This window comes from Anser anser, assembly GCF_964211835.1.
Source record: "Anser anser genome assembly, chromosome: 1".
NCBI classification, from domain to species: domain Eukaryota; kingdom Metazoa; phylum Chordata; class Aves; order Anseriformes; family Anatidae; genus Anser; species Anser anser.
In genome coordinates this window covers 65947344-65965167 of record NC_139720.1, presented here as the reverse complement: position 1 = coordinate 65965167, position 17824 = coordinate 65947344, and the positions used below count along the sequence as shown (strand labels likewise).

Below are 17824 nucleotides of genomic sequence, written 5' to 3'. Positions count from 1 at the left end.
AAAAAGACAGTGGAAGGAAAACTCAGTATTCGCCAAAGCAGAAGAAAGGTGACAACTCTTGAAGCTGGAGGTCCCTGAGGTAGCTTTAACAGAGGGAAGTTAAAGAATGCACAGATTTCTTTCATATACCAGAAGCTACTTAATTAAATGTTCCAGCAGATATTAAAATGTTTCATTTAATGATCGTGTCTGCCAGCTTTAACGTATATTACACCAGTTACACAGCTGGGACTGTAGAGGGCACTGAGACTACATGAATTATGTCACACTTTACCAAATCAAGAGCAGGACAACAAGGAGAAACAAAGACATTATTTATCATATTCTGTGCAAATGATCCCAGTAAACAGAAAAACATCATATGAGCCTCGCCTGTCATATATGAGAATGTTGTTTACTCAGATTTCATCAGCAAGTACAGAAATCTTGGTGAAAAAAGGTTGGGAGGGGGAATAGGGGGGAAAATAATCATGACCCATCATCCACTGATTATTTTAAGTATAGAAGGTTTAAGTATAGAAGGCTGAACTCTCAGAAGGTACACCAACAGCTTGTCCAAGAAAACTGGATTTACTGACACTCAGATTAAGCAACAAGAAATATTACTATTCAAACCAGCTGTATTCATATTCCATAACTGCCCATGACAGCTTTCTCTCACTCCCTACCCCAGAATAGGAAAACAAATTTGTTTTCATTCCTTCAATCCTGTGACAAGAAAAACTAGGCTTTTGGTCTTAAATAAGTATTTTACCTAGGCAAATCATTCAGATTAATAAAAATCATTCAATGATTTACTAGTGTCAGAGCTTGGTGTTATGGAAAAAAACAAATAGCAGAAGGAATATACACATACACACACCAAGCAGTCAACCATTTTTTGAGCAAAGTTGCTAGGTATAGCTAGAAATGCTTCATACTACCTTTCTAATTGCATGTGTTACTGTCCATTTCAGGAATGCACTTCCAGGACTCGCACCAGCCCTTATCTGTGCATCCAGCTGGCTATAAGCAACACTGAAAAAACCCATCAAGTTCCCAATCGAATATTATCTCTCTCTAAAATTAATCTCTAAGTCTTCAGAAGACTGTTTTTTGAAGTGACAAGTAAAAAGCAAGGAAGGCAGGCAGACAAGAAGCAAAACAATTAACTTCAGGTCTTACCTGCCCTTACACCCCGGTACTGAGGGGTTGCAAACATGTCCCATTGTGAGACAATTATGGCTGCGATGCCCAGGACACAAATCACAATCAAGTAGATGAAGCAAGGCTGCGGGTTGCAGTAGAAGGAGTAATACAGCCATGGTACAAAGCTGCCCATTATGAGAAGTGCAATGCCAGAATAGTCCAGCCTAGAAGGAAACAAAAATCAGTTTGACAGGAAACGTAAGCCTTTCGAAGTTCCTGTACTACCACTCTTTCTAGCAGACCAACAGACAACTACTCACCACAAAAGCAAGTTCTTCTCACTACTGCAAACTAACTTCCTGACTGCAGCTCCTCCACCAGTGCCCTCCTACAGCAATGTATCATCTTGAGAGCACGTAAGGTCAGTTTTGAACAGTCATCAGAAATGTATACAGCAGCCTTTAGATCAAGGCCTTTTGAAGGAAACTCAAAATTTAAGCTTTGGGTGAGGAAAAAAAGCAGCACAAAGTGCTCTGAACACAAAGAAGGGCACAATATGTTGTGAGAGCACAGCCAAGACAAACTCTTTAGAATCTGACTAATGAGAGTTTGTTAGGCATCAGCTTAAGTGACCGCTGGGGAATAATGTCAGTTTTTCAACCAAGCTGTTTTTCTAGACACCAATGAACAAAGGAATTCCCACAGCCACTGCTTATTACCACACCCTGATAAAATGCTCATACAAGAGAAGATTGAGTTAATTCTCTAGTATGGGATTTTAACTGCTGGGTTACTTTAGAGGTGGTCCCGCAGATTACATAATCCCATGTTGAGTAATCTTAAGAAATAAGAGATATTTAGCAGCTAGTCAATGGAAGAATGTGTAGTAAAACCAAAAGACCAAGATATCTTGATACATATCACAGCTGTCTTACATAAGAAAGTTTAAGATTCAGAGATACCCAGAATAATTGAAGTGACAAGCAGTGACAGTTGCATTAAAAATCCAAAGTCCTACAACTAAGCTCCGGGTGTATTACTTACAGCAGCAAGATGCATGTGCACCTGCTGAACGGTACAAAAGGAAACAGTTTTAAGACTAAAGAGACAGTACAGAAACCCCATGCTGAAACAAAGAATTAGAAGAAACTGCAGTGAATCTCTGCTCAATTCTGTTCCAAAATTTTCACAGCAGTCATGCAGTGAACCACTCCTACACTGGGGAGCCAGGCATAAATTCCAGTCCTGTTTTCCCAACTGTTTCCTATTTGGTTTGCTCTGTCCTCTAGGCACTTACTTGGAGAAGAGCCGGGAAACACCTTCTGAGTGGCAATAAACTGTGTGGAAGAGCCATGAGAAGGAGAGGCAGAGTATGGCTCCCAAGAAGAACAATCCAACAACCACTTTCTCCTGCACAGGTGCTACAAAGGACATGTTTGGCCGGAACATGTAGAATATTCCCAGACACAGGAAGAACACACATCCTGAAAAAACATAAGGCAGAAAGGTGTCAAGTTTGTGCATACTGAAAGCTTTTCTTTCAAAAATCATGACTTTAACGTACAGGAGTGCGAAGGAGGGGAACTACATGGCAACCAGTAGCACGCATGCAGAATAAAGTTCTTCCATACTTCAGTTGTGCATTCCAACCACATCTGTCTCAAACTGAACCCATACAGACTTGCATGGACTACGTATTTTCACTCATTTTGCAAGATGCCTGACAACTAGTTGCACATTCTCAAACAATGAAAAAAATCTGCTGCAGAATGAGAACGGTATAGTTTGAAGAAATCCTTTCCCTTCAAAGCTGCTTGCAAGCTGAAAACCACTCATACAAGCTGCAACTTAAGTGTGTTCTTGTGGCAAGGAGGATCTCAGTTAACACTTACACTCTTGGAAATAAAGAGCATCTACTGGTAATTTTTTTAGTGATCAGGAAATTCCTTAAATATGGCATTCAGTACAATTGAATGCATTAACAAACCCCATCCAGCCCTGGTGGAAGAAAATAAGGAGAGGGACACCAAGCTGATTTAACAGGTTCCTAAAGGAATGATAATGCTGACCACCCCATGCCCCCTTCTATCTTGCTCTCAAAGCATTAAGGCAAATTGAAAATACCTAGAAGATGTGTCCAGATGTTACCAGTCTCTGTATGTATTCTGAAGATACTCTTGAAACAAGCCCGGAAGGAAGGCATGGGTGGTCTGTGTCCATGCAACAGGTAGTCATTGTCCTTCAACCAGTCAGGTAGAACATCATGGGGAATGACTCTCCATCGGCCCTCCCATACCTAGAGGATAGAAGGTTTTGATTAAATGCAGGAAACTGAGTTCAAATAAGGCATGGCAATAGTCAGAAAACCCATATTAGTAGAAGTGTTAGAGTTAATGTAGGAATGCAATAAACTGAAAAGGGTTTGATGGGATGTCTCTGGGGAAAAGGCTTTACTCTTGAAACATAACGGTTAAGTCACACTTCCTTATTCAAAACAGTATCATGAAGTTGAGCTGCACCATCAGAAAGAAAAGCACTGCAGTACTTCAGAAAACAAATCTATTGGGCTTTTTTTTTTTTACTGCTAATGAAGGGAAAGCATTTAATTCATTTCCATGTTCAGTTATGAAGCAGATTTTCACATATCAACCTCTCCATTTAATTAAAGAAGCCTACACCTAGCTCTCTCCAAAAAATAAATACAGGTGAAAATATGTCCTGTGAACCACAAGACAACCTGACTATGTATCTGCTAGCATTTGGGGGTAGCCTAGTAAAAAGTCTATCCATCAACACTAACATAGGGCAGAACACATGAAGTGGCAAGAGCCTAGCAAGAAACGTCCAAACCCCTGTCCAAGTTGGAAAAAAAGTTCTCCCACACTCCCAGAACAAACAGTGACAGGTGAGTTAGGGCAACAGATCCATGACTCTCAATTCCATCAGATTTCTTCTTTAAAGGAAGAGATAATGTAAATGCACACGTCTATTCTTGTAGCTGGTAAGTGTGCATGGCTGTTAGCGCTGCTTCAGTGACTTAAGATACATGTAGTCTTCAGTTTGGCTTCAGAAGCAGCACCGCCAAGCAGAGGGGTATCGGGGAAGTGCTTTATGTACCGGGGTTGTTTCTGCAGTGTTCGTTGGATTTGGCGTCTGGCTAGTAATACAGGTGCGGGCCTGAAGAATCCTGCAACACTAAGTTTAAAAAACTACATTCTTATTTCAGTTTCAACATCAAGAGCCTAGAGTTTTTAAATCCATTCTCCTCACTCCTTCACAAAAGGAAGACTAAAATACTTAGAATAACCATCCCAGTTAAAGACTAGGTGCTTACATACATTCAGCAAGAAAAAGATAACTGTTTTACTTTATGAAACAAGTATTTCAATTGAGGTAGGAACAGCAGGAGGGAATTAATTTTACACAATCCACCCTACAAAGCATCTAAAAAGGAAAAGAGATGCACAGCAGACAAAAACACACCACAAGTAATTTGGGTCCCTCTGTAAAAAGATTAAAGTAGTTCATAAAACCAGTAGGAATAAGTATACAAAGGGATAGCACCTCCTTTACCAAGAAAGGAGGTCCAGGGACTGATACAGACCACACCCTGTGGCTTTAAAAAGTAACAAAAATTGAGCCAAGGTCAGCAATTACAAAATCTACAATGGATTGACTTATATATAGTTTTAATACATCCTCATTTTCTATTCGAGTCAGGGACAAAGCTTATTCTACAATGGATGCAAATGGTGCCAGGAAAGCAAAATATTTGCAAGTCTAAAGAAGCCTGGAAAAAAATGACCTTGTAAATGAAAGTGCCTTGAACCAGAAACAGTGGAAGCAGAAGGCTTTTATTTTGCTTTGCACTCACAGGTGTTTCTCAAGAGAGGCTCCTCAGTTGCATGATCAGCTTTAGAGTCTCTTTTATAATCCCTATTGCTCCATGCTTTACAATTTATTCATTTATGATAGACTGAGATCACGCAAAGTTGTAATGCTACTAGTTATAACGAGAGATGCCCATTCAGGGATGGTGTGTACCTGCTCTCTCACATTAGCAGTACTGTTGCTGCACGCATAGTCTGTTGTCCACTGGAAGTTCCTGAACAAGGAAGTTACCTTGGCAGTTTCCACATGCCCTTACCTTACACACGAATTCTTCCATTCTCTCCATAGCATGATGGGCTTGTAGAAGAGGTGACATACCCATAAATCCTTCTTCTTCTTGAGGTGACTCATCATTGTGGTTACTATCTTCAGAACTCTGGGGAGAAAAAAAAAGAAAAAAATGCTTTTGGGAAAACGAACAGAGAAAGGTGTTGTTTTCCATACAAAACTATGATTACTAAAGGTGTTGGCAAATAAAGAAGTTTTGTTTCCTTGTCCTCCACTGAGGAAGGAATTCAAAATAACCAGCCAAAAAAACAAGATTGCATTTTCATATATCTGAGAACAACTCACATGCCTGATCCATTTTATACTGCTTTCTTCCAAACCTGGTGAAAGTATATGTTCCTCTAAGTTATGCTTCATTAAAGCCCAGATATGGAGCCTGAGGCTTGCCATCTACCCACCCCTAGGGAAGGATTACTACCTATTTTATGTTTCAATGCTGCTACATCTGCCTTAATACCACTATAACATATCTGGCATTTTAAGATAATAAAAGCAAGGCAAGGAAAGGAATCCATTTACCTTGCTATAAATGTTTTTACTTCAGTTTTTAGTTTGAATCTGAAGATCTATTCTGTTTAACTGAAACTTCTGTTCAGCTCATAATCCAGCAATGGACATTTACTCGTTTGTCTGAAATTTAAGGTATTCTAGAAACTACTAAGCTACTTCTGCCAGTTATGCAAAGGCAAGTTATCAAATAAATGCAATAACAGACCAAGTTTTAAGCAAAATTAAAGAGGAATACACAACATCCGTATCACAGAACGGTTGTGGTTGAAGGGACCTCTGGAGATCATCTGATCCAACCCCCCTGCTCAAGCAGGGTCACCTAGTGCACGTTGCACAGGATCATCTCTAGGTGGGTTTTGAGTATCTCCAGAAAAAGAGGCTTCACAACCTCTCTGGGCAACCTGTGCCAGTGCTGTGTCACCCTCACAGTAAAGAAGTTTTTCCTCATAATCAGAAGGACCTTCCTGTGTTTCAGTTTGTTTTCAGTTTGTGCCCACTGCCTCTTGTCCTGTTGCTCGGCTCCACTGAAAAGAGTCCAGCCCCATCCTCTTGACACCCTCCCTTCAAATATTTGTGTACGTTGGTAACATCCCCTCTCAGCCTTCTTTTTCTCCAAGCTAAACAGGCCCAGCTCTCTCAGCCTTTCCTCCTAAGAGAGATGCTCCAGCCTGCTAATCCTCTTCATAGTCCTCCACCAGACTCTCTCCAGGAGCTCCAGGTCTCTCTTGTACCAGGGAACCCAGAGCTGGATGCATGACTCCAGAGGTGGCCTCACCAGGGCTGAGTGGAGGGGGAGGATAACCCCTCTCAACCTGCTGGCAACACTCTTCCTAATGCACCCCAGAATACCATCAGCCTTCCTGCCCACAAGGGCACATCGATGGCTCATGGAATATCCCGAAGGCATACCACGAGATTTGTGAAAACAAACAAAACCACCAAGCCTAGATAGTCAGTTGATACATGCTATTAATAACTATATAGGAAAGAGTTATTCAGTATAGTAATTTTCTACCCTATGTTGACTTGTCACAACATCTGATGCACTATAGTTTTCTTTTTTTTGGGTGGGGATGGGATAGTCCTACACTCTTGTTTGCTCATCAATGCTCACAGCCCATCAAAGATTCCATTCAACGCTCCAGCTTCCAAGGTAAACAAGAAAAGCCAGAAAAGAGAGAATGAGCCTTTTGTACACTTCAGGCTTGACGTAGAAAGCCACCACATCTTATGATCAAGCCAAAAAGGCCCCACAGCCCCTATGGAGACTGGCCTCCCCTATACCACAAACTAAACACTTATTTTCCCTCCTATTCCCATATCAAGATAAACATTTCGTTATCAATAATGCAGTCTAAAGTGACTGGGAATCTAGTATATAACCTCACACAACCAATGAATTATTACCAGTAACACTAAAGTCAGCATCCTGAGTTTTGAGTGAAGAGATCTTGGTGTGCATTTGTCACACATTACACTTCTTAGAGTAAGGCATTCTTAACTATTTCCATCAACGAGCAAACTGAGTAAGCCTCTTAAAATTTTATTTTTTTAATAAATAGGACTTCTTTAAACCTACAGAAAGCTATTGAGAGTCTTCGATTTTATCTCTCCCCCACCCCCAGAGGGAGGAATAACATGCTATTACTTGCTCATATCCCCACCAGCATGGGGTATTGGGACACGAGCAACGCAGCAGCCACTGAAGCTTCATCTTTCAAAGAGGTCCCCTGAACACATCATTCTTAACACAGTTTTGTTTATCCAGAACACAGATCTCTACTATATAATACGTAGTATACATCCTTTGTATGCTGTGTATGACTTCCCGTTTGTCCACATTGGAACAGCTCCATTGACTAAATGAATCTTTGCACATAAAGCCATGTCACTTTTACTGTTTACTTACCTTCATTTATCATTCCAGCCAATACCACCTCTGAGCAAGTCTGGACAATTTTATATCATATGATTCTTATCTTATACCAAATGATTGATATAAATATTGATCAGCTTTAGGCAAATCCTAGAGCAGTATAAAGCAGCAGTAGATATACTCCCACTGCCTAGATTATGCCATTAATTCTAGTAAGAAAGCCATCAGGCAATATGGATGCAATTACATTTAATACCCTTCTAAAACAGGCACAAATCCTGTTGGGCTAGATAGCATATTATTAAAAAACAAATTTGGTTTCATTCTGACTCAAAGACGTATTTCCCACACTGCCAGTCCTACTGGCTTTCTCAGCTGATGGAGCTCTTCTGTTAGGGTTCTCAGTTTCAACATCGTAAATAATTTACTCAAGGTCTGGATTAGATGTTCATTATGATAACCTGTGAAATCTTACAAATCAAAGAAATCTTCAGGTTCCAAGAAAATCCCTTATAGAAAAGCAAGGCTGGTATCCACGGCCCGAGGCACTTGATACAAGAAGCACTGGTATGGCTTCAGCTGCCCTAAAAGTCTCTCCCCCAGCACCACACAATGACCAGCTGGAACGGAGGGATTGAGTTAATAATCCTCAACTTACAAAACCGGGTGGACTAAAGGAAAAAAGGTCCATTCCCTTACTGAATCAAAGCCTGTATTCATTGCAGTCTGTCCAGTGACTCAAAGCCAAAAAAATGTTCATTTCCCCCTCTCCATATACTCACATTTCTAGAATGATGGGAAGGTTTAATTTGAACAGACTGTAAAGCTCGAAGAGCACAGCTATTTATGAACTAGTCCAAAATCTTTGCATTTTGGCAACATGCCTACAAACAAATCATTAGTGAGCTTTTTAGTGATAAAAGAATTCGTATCATATATATACAGTCCAGATTACTGCCAGAAAATGGAATTGATTTTACTATCTCCTTCCTGCCATTAAGCTGCAAAATTAGCATTCAAGGAAAAAGCTAAAGCTCAGCTTCTTAGTCCTTTTCTTGGTAAGGAAGAAAAATGAGGTCTGTTCTGGAACATCTGTCCTCTCTCAACTCCTTCCCCCCCATGTGCCATTAGGAAGAACAGCAAACTGCACTTTTTGGAAGCTGGAAATGTATAGTTGGAGTGCAACACCAACGCCAGTTTTCATCTGGAAGTCTGAAGGAGTCTATTGACCTTTCATTCTTCAGACAGCAACTGAAGAAAACGATACAATTTCTCTGTTCAGAGGGCTTATCGTTGCAAGGTTTCCAACAGGATGAGCTCCTTTGTATCTTATGATTTCCATGTTTTCTCTCCTTTGGCTGACCGTATCAGAAATGCAAAAATAACTTTAGACCATATCAGAAATTCAAAAATACTTCTAGAACATAACATAAGCAAGCATATGCTTTAGGACCCGTTTTCAACTACTTCTAAATTCTGCCCACCGAATCACTATTTTAAAACTGGAGAAAACAATAGGTAAATAATCCCACCTGCCTGACACCTTACATTATACAAGAACCCAGAACAAAAGCTTTCTTAATGCAGTATGGTATAACCTGAAGCAAGTACGTGTAGAATCATTTTTGCCTTTGTACCTTCCAGGTTGTTGCTTAGGAGGATTTCTAGTTGGGTGACATTTCAGATGCTTTTTTGCATTGTCTAACTTAGTCAAAAGTTGAGAATGCTCTTAAAAGAAGCAAGTCTTTAAGTAAGTAATTCTGTGAAGTCTTTAGAGCATTTGGAAATATTTGATTTTGAAACAAAACCCCTCAATCTCTTGGAATGAGTAATTATCAGCTGTCATTCTTCTGCCACACATGCACAGCAATGCCTAGAATCAGTCTTTCACACAAATCTGAAATCATGGCTTCTGTATACTTACACTTGAGAGGGCCCAGACACTTCTATGAAAATACTAAGCAATCCTTCCAATTTTAAAATGACCACCTTTGCAAATTCATAGTGTTAAACCTACCTACATAGTACAGATACCTAATGATACATAAATTATGTAACGGAAGTCTAAATGCATCCTGAGCTGAATAAATTGAACCAGAAAATAAACTAAAATTGAAGGATGAGTGACAATGGTTGGAAGAAAAAGGTTTTACTGATTTATCCATATGCACTTTATTTTGGGAAGCTTTCCAGATTCTTTTTGTGATAGCAGTGATGGACAAGAAGGCAAAAGAAAGAGGTGGAAATTAGATTTGATTATACTGCTTTGTCCAGAAGCCGAGGCAGCACACTTCCAGAGACAGATCATCTTCTAAACAAGAATTTCAAAGTACTTTGCTAGGGATGGAAAAGGCTTAGTGCTAAAAACAAGACTTAGAGCAGTGGAGCAAACAAGAGCAAGAAACCTCACTAAGAGCTCAAATGCACAGTGCCTATCCTGAAGTAAGTTTATTTTAACATCAAAATCTTATTCTTCTGTAGCCCTAGCACAAAGTTGCTTGTTTGTTTTTTAAAAGAAGTTTACATTAAGGACAAGAATCTGTTGCCTGAACACCTTCCAAAAGGCAGTTCACATAGCCAAAGATCTTGTTACAGACAGAGAAACATAGTAAAACCTGCTCTGGTAAAGTCAATATACTTCTTGTCTACTACAACAGCTTATCCTTCTCACACAGATTAACATTTTCTGTACTATCCCCTTCATAACTGTTACCAGATACTTTGTTTATTAATACACTCACTACAGGAAAGCCTGTCAGAAGTCAAGCTGCAATGGTAGAAGATTTCAGAAACCCTTTACCTACTTTTGAGAAAGTTGTGTTCTCCAGACTTCAAGTGGTAAAAGTATAGCTTACTGAGGTCTGTAGTTTCTTAACGTCTGTTTAAAGATTTACTGAAAGTTTGAGAATTTACACGTCTACTACCTTGCACAGGTGACAAGAAAGCTCTTGTTCACCACTTTAGACTTAATTTTGCTAGAAAAACCTCAATCTGTTCATTAGAGTGTGCAAACTGAAACAAGTCAGACTTAAAGCAACAAAAAAAAGCTTTTTCTACCAAAAGTGATGATCCCCCTCACCTCCATCTCCCATTACACTGCTTCTGGCACTCCTCTGACCCTTGGGTTGATTTGCTGATCCAATATTAATCTGGCAGAAATTGCTCACATTTTTTCTAGGTGAGCTTCTCATTAGATAATTAAGTTGGTCCAGATAACCAAGAGATTTAAGGAGTTCAAGCTAGTGCAGCAACAACATTTTGCCAAGATCCACTACAGAATACCTTCTGTTGAATATATTCATGGCCATATTTCAGTTCAATACATATTAGTTGAATGCCAGATGATTTCCATTCCCTCCTGTGCTGTTAACCAGTTTAGAAAGAAGCATAAGAACCTAGGTAAGCATGGATTACAGAAAGTTAAACTAATACCCACTTCCACAGGCTGTTATATTCTCAAAACTTCCAGCAGTTTTTGTGACTGCACTTTGAGAAATTTGATGGCTTTAATTGTTTGTTTGTTTATTAAGCAGCAATACTAATAATTGCAATATAAGTCACCAAGACCCTGGAAAGGGCTGGACTCTGCTGTGACAGGTTCCTCTTCAGACAAAGTCACCCCTCAGCTACTTGAGGGCTGCACACATACCTTAATGTGCAGGTATTAAGGTCTGGAGCTAACGAAAACCCATGTCTCAAAGCTCAATTGTTTGTGATGTCAGTTCATTATCGAGATGTCACTGGTGCCCTAAAACTACTATCACAGGAATTTCCAAGGCACAATGCTGTCTGAATCTGTTTTAAAGTTCTTGTTGCTTCGTTCAACAGCTGATAGATGCTCCCCTACACTCTTCTTGATCTGTGTCCAGCCAGAACCCTGCCTCAGTATGAACACACCATTGTATCATGAGCAAGACAATTAAAAAAAAGCAAACATCTTGAGTAACACTCAGTCATGGGACATTATACAACTCAGTACTTCTATACAATTCTCTTCTTAAAATAAAGTCAGAAAACATACATTGCCTCATTTACAATACCACTGTTATCTCCTATATTAAACTGAAGTCACAAAGTCTAGACATGAACTTGGAGATCTCGCTCTTGTTTATCTTGATCTCATCGGATGAATGATTAATAGTGTTTAACATGACATTCAAGTCATTTAATGTTTCTTGGGGCAACATGCCAGATTCAGTAACTCGAGAGCATTGAGCATAATGGCCAAGATATGTTGAAGGCTATAATAAAAAAAGCTATTTTTTTTCTGATCACAGCCCTGTAACATTTTTTTCAGTTACCCAGACTGCTTTCTTCAGCAACTCCTGTGTGCCTGTCCCATCAGCTGACCTTTTACCAACTGGCCTTTTGAAAGGGGAAAGCAGTGATAGGCAGTGCCACGCAATTTCTCCTAAAAAAGCTGCTGCACATTTTTCAGAGTTTTGTCAGCTTATGTTCTTTGGATTATAAGTAATTAACTGGAAAAGCACAGCACTTTTCCCTGACTTCCCTTAGCTTTTGTACCTACCAGGTTATTTTAAAACTGCTTTGTCATTTAGAGTTTGCATCTCTCTTTATCTGGCAGGGTTGTAAACATCCACACAACAAAGTTTCCAAAAAGGCTAACCACCATCACCCTCTAAGCTGTTTTTGCTGTCACAGAACCAAAAAAAAGTCATTCATTAGCTCTGTGCCAAAGACCCTTGCAGACTACTGGTCAAAATATTAAATTGGAGGTTCCTGTAGTTTGGTATTTTTCCTTTGTGGGTCACCTTCCTATAAAAGCTACACTCCATTTAATATAGCACTTGGAAACAGTTTTATACAATTGGTCATGGGTGACTGCTTGCTGGCACCTATTAAAAACAAGCACCAACATTTAACACTTGTTTAGCAAACAGGACAAAGTCACAGTGGCTTCAGCAAGCACACCCTTATTCGAACTAGCTCCCTCATTAAATATCTTCAGATGAATAGGATTTGTTGAATGTATAAGCTCTAGCAACTACTGATTTTATATCAACGCTCAGTACTTGACATGGACCAAAGACCTCAGTGCCCACACCTCCTCATCAGTACGCTTCACAAAAAAGCCTGCAAAAATTGTATCTACTGCAGAGGATTCTTGTGTGCCATTTTCTGCTCCTTTATCATGTTAATCCTGACAGCAGGAAAAAAGAAAACAAATGTGCTGGGCTTACCAGGAAAAAAAACGACTGAAAGTGTATTGCTGAACTTAACAGAAAAGTAAAGTCAAGCAATTTAAAACAGTTGTCAGGTTTTAAGATGCAGGTTTTAAGCCACCAGTACAATACTATTTTCTCTTCTATCACTCTGAAGGGCTGCCACTTCCCCCATTACTGCCCAAGTCAGGCAGATACAATCTCCCTGAGAACAAAGGGAAAAACTGTGGAATCTAACCTTTGTCCAGGAAAGCAGCTGTACCAGTGAATTATAAATAAAACCACTCCCTCCCTCCCTCTCCTAGTTTCAACACACGACACAGCAAGCAATGGTTCCAATCCCAGCTGACAGGCAGCAAACTCAGCAGAGCGCCAGTACTCCCCCTCTCAAAGAGCTAAGGCTCCCCAGACTAGAAGGAGACAGTTGAACCCAGCTAGCATAACCTACTGCAACCTTCTCGACAACTCACGAGAGTTTTCTGGAAGATAGGGCAGGCACACGGTCAAGGCTCTTTCCCGTGTTACCAGCCTTCTGGGCAGAAACCTGTCTACTCATGGTTGACTAAGTCAACATTTCTATTTTTTTCTTCCCCCTGCCGACACTCAAGCTCTAAAAGCCTGTTAATAAACCAGGCCCATTAGTAACTCTCAGTGAAGGATACATCAGCATCCAACCAATTCAAGCCTGTGGTGCCTGGAAACCATCTCCATAGATGCATCGCATGTCTTCATACTGTTCAAACAGGGATACTCGGAGATACTCCGCTCTGTATATCCAGAAGTGTTTTGCTGTACAAAAAAGGGCATATTTGTAGGGACAGATACTAGATTCAAGTACTTGCTTCAGTGACTAGCAGTCTGAGCAAAATATGCATTACTTCCAGTGCTTAGAACAGCAACTGAAGGAGAATTCAGACGTTAAGATCTTTTCACCTGAAATAAAATGCCAATTCACGTGCTTTCAAACAGCAGCATTCCTACCCAAGAGCTGCAAAAATGGACATACACGAGAAGTCAAAGAAATCTGCAGAATGAGAAATTTTGAGTATGATCTGTTTTGAAAGAAACATTTTGGTAGGACCTCAAATTCTATTATGCCAGGCCTCTCCCATACACACTCAAAATACGATCTCTAACAACAAAACCTGTAGCACAATGCAGGAAGAAAGCAAAGGCAGAAGCAGCAGCCAAGTTTTTAATCATAACTCCAAGTAACAACAGTAAATGCTAGAGGGAAAATAAAGTGGTTTCAAATTGAGCAAAGTTGCAAGCAAGTCTATAAAGGAAAAAAAAAGTTAAGGCAGTCAGAATTTATGAATGTAGTTCCAGAAAGACTACTCTTAAGACTAGCTTCGGCCTGCAAGACTATCTGAATCATTTTCACTCAACTAGCATCCATCATAAAGACAAGTTAACAATTCCATGAATATGCATGCATGGTTTTGTCACTAACCGAAACTATTTTTGTAGTCTATTTTTGTAGATAATACACTTCTTTAACAGAAAAAGCTCTAAGTTCTGCAATTCAAGTTAAAACCCCAAGTTATTTGCTCACCTTCCAATTATTCTAAACCTTTTCTTTTATACCCGGAAAACCTGGTATATCCTTCTGTCTTCCTCCTTCACTTCAGTCTTTACACCCTGGAAAGGCTCCTGTAGCCACATGCTGGTACCGTGAATTTGTCAGGGGTCAAGTAAGTTCCACTTGAAGCCAAAACCCATGCTCCCTGAGAAGCAATACAGACGATTATTTGCCCAAGTTTCTTCTGCCCATTTAGATGATTTGAGAGCTATGCATACCTCCTCCCAAACCCTTACTGTTTGTTATCAAACACTTCAGGGCATTGTGTCCTAACTTCAAGAGTACATTTCTGCGCTGCACAGCACAACCGCACAACACAGCCCAACTGCCTGAAAGGGAGCAACGTTCAGGAACATGAAAGCCTGACGGATGGAATAAAGGCAGAGAAAAGGGTTCTTCTGTTCACCTCCTGTCACTGACAGATTATAGTAGAAAAGGAGAAAGTCAAGCACAGGTTTCTAGGGCTGCATAAAGAGCCCATTCATCATGTTATAAAAAGTCACCCATATTTGATTACATCAGCGTAACAAAGCCACAGTAAGAGGGATTTCTTTAGGAACTATCACTGCTGGAATTACACAGGCAGTTGAGACACACACTAGGAAAGGAGAAAAGATGCTGTCAGGAAGGCTAGGCAATCCAGCATGCGACAAGATGGAAGCACCTGCTGAAAAATGCTTTCGTTGCACACACACAGAGCACATGCAAAAATTTTGCATTGCTGAAAGGAAGAGAAGGCTTATTGCAGCTTGCCTGATCCTCTTCTCACCACCAAATCCTTAACATTCAGGTACAGTCACTATTTTTCAAAGGTACAGAGCATACACCACTCATCTGCACTATACTAATTGCACGTTTAAACAAGTCAGTGAGAAGTTTACCGCCCTTTCAAGTATCTGTTTCAAAGAATAGATAATCTATGAACATGTAAGCACTCTAGGAGAGAACAGAACTATGGATGAAGGAGACTAAGAGGTTCTTGTGTAAAGAATATTAATTTTATATGATCCATATCTTCTTGTAAGCATCACTATAAAACTGGCAGATTTACAGCACTGGTAAAAGGATGCAGCTGTTTTACTATTATTTTGGGTAGGCATGCTCAGTACAGTGATAAATCTTTGCTACATGTTCTCAGTGAATGCCATGATTTACAGGAAGCAGGATCTTTAGTACTATTTCAGTTCACAGCCACGCAGCCACCCAGGTACATCTGCCGGTACCAAGGCCTCAAGAAAAGCTTTTAGGACTATGTCAGAATTCGCAAGACCACCTATTTTTTTCCCATAAAGATGCTTCTTTCTAAAGAGGACCAATATTTTGGACCATCAAAATTATGAAGAGACAGACACTGCAAGCCGTGGAGGAGGTAGGAAAGTAATTCTGCACAAAATACATGACATGCATCCATAAACCTCCTTTTCTAAGGAAAGACTACTAAAATAATTCATTAAAAGCAATTACCACCTCTTATGAGCTCAGATAGTTTCCTCCTACGAGTGGAGTACAAAGTGAATATGCAAGTAGGCAGAAGAAATGGAATCCTGTAGGAGAGTTTGTGGCGGATTTAACATAAATAACAGAGCTGCAGTGAAATAAATAGGCTAACAGGATCAACAGTTAGCATTCAAGCAACAGAAAAAGGAAACAATGTATTTTTGTCCTGTGATTAAAATTATAAGTATTTTACGTTAGTGCCTCAAGCTTTATGCCCAGTAAATTTTAAGGAAATACAACGGTTAATATACACCTGCAAGGCAGTATTAAAGAAAGCCAATATCATTAGCTTGTCATAAGCAGATACATTTAAAAGCCTAGTAAAATACAATGGATGTTCTGATGAATATGCTATATAGCTCTCATCCACTCTCCTTCAACAGCATAGGAATTCCTAGACTGCTGCAACCACATCGAAGCAGAAAGTATTTGGCAATTAAAATACTAACATATTGGGCACCACTTGAGTCCCTTTATAAGGCTGTATTTAGCTTATGTGCCTGTAACCCTTAGGGGTTACTATTCCATCTACAGCAGAGCAGTAACCTTACAGTTCTGTTCTCTAAACTAGATTTTCCTCTGGTTTTAAAGAGGCTCATCTTTTTGAAGTCCTCTCTAAAAGAGTTTCACATAGCCAGAAGGTACAGTAGAGTGGAAAAAGTAAATCCTAGCTTGTACATCAGTGCTTCTGAGTAACAGCTGTGTTGAACAACAGCTTTTGAAGACAGAGGAAGATACATAGCACAATGCATTTTCCAGATTATTTAGAACACTGCAGTTTGTCACATAATAAGGGCCATTTGGCAAGCTAACATTGGTACATTTGACAGCAGAGAGTTTTGGGATGCTCCATCTGAAGCGTCAAGTATACAGTTTTTTAAAAGGGAAAAAAAAGTCTAAAAGACACCACAGTTCTAAAAGCAAGAAGTCACAAAGAACAGGAATACAGCTTCAAGCTGAAAAAAGGTATATTTATATATATAAAAATAAAATTTAGGCCATACAGGGCAGAGAAAGTGTTGCAGTTCAAGACAGAACAGCCAGGTCCAAGAGGCAAAAACAGATTTCTGTGGCAGCATTTTAAGAGACTGGGAAAGAGGAAAGACAGCAAACAAAAAAGCTAAATATTCCTAGTGAACTAAAACAAAAGCAGCATATACTTTTGTCATAAGGACAAAATCATGCTAAGAATGCCTGAAAAAGTAGAGGAGAGAATGAAAGTACTTCAACCATTTTACTTCAAATTCTAAAAAAAAATGAATACTTACTCATTGAAATACTTTCTATTTAGCTAAGCAAATGTACTGAATGAATTGCAGACTGCACTTTCACATTTGTCTATTCCATCTCCAGGTAACTCATATTATTCAATCAGGAAAGTCAGAGATAAGAATGAAAACAGACTTCACGAAGGATGATACCAAACACTTTGTAAGAGAAATGTACATCTGTTCAAGATACCTGCTAGCACAGCTCAACTTTTCCTTTCTAACCTTAGCAAATTCAACTATTGACTAACACTTTGCATATTATATATTTCCACATAATACAAAGACTGTTTATTTCCTTTTATCATGATACTGAGAATGGTCTGTAGAAGTTATTGCACTGTACAACCATTGACTCAGCTTCTTGGCCATGAATACCTGGCTTTCATTACACAGACACCTTAAGCTCAATTCAGTACGGGCTCTCAGACTACTAACGTTGAGACAGCCTAACACAGACTTACCATGTCAACTAAACCATGATTGCGGTCCATGCACACAAACAGAATCTGTGGCAAATGCAATTACAGCAACAGCCCAACTATTCTGCCTTGAAGACTGTTACGTAGCATCAGCATGTTTTTGCTGCTGGCTAAACAGC

The 17824-nt window shown here is 39.6% G+C and overlaps 1 protein-coding gene across 4 annotated transcripts in view; it reads right to left on the bottom strand.

Annotated features, from left to right (window-relative positions):
- Positions 1-17824, bottom strand: part of ADIPOR2 (adiponectin receptor 2) — a 45633-nt gene that overhangs the window by 4447 nt on the left and 23362 nt on the right. For all 4 annotated transcript variants that reach the window (XM_083821304.1, XM_083821301.1, XM_083821302.1 and 1 more), the window contains exons 3-6: positions 5276-5395; positions 3253-3424; positions 2426-2612; positions 1165-1352 (exon numbers count right to left, since the gene is read on the bottom strand). In XM_083821304.1, coding sequence (XP_083677430.1) covers positions 1165-1352; positions 2426-2612; positions 3253-3424; positions 5276-5395 — 667 coding nt within the window. The remainder of the gene's footprint in view (positions 1-1164; positions 1353-2425; positions 2613-3252; positions 3425-5275; positions 5396-17824) is intronic.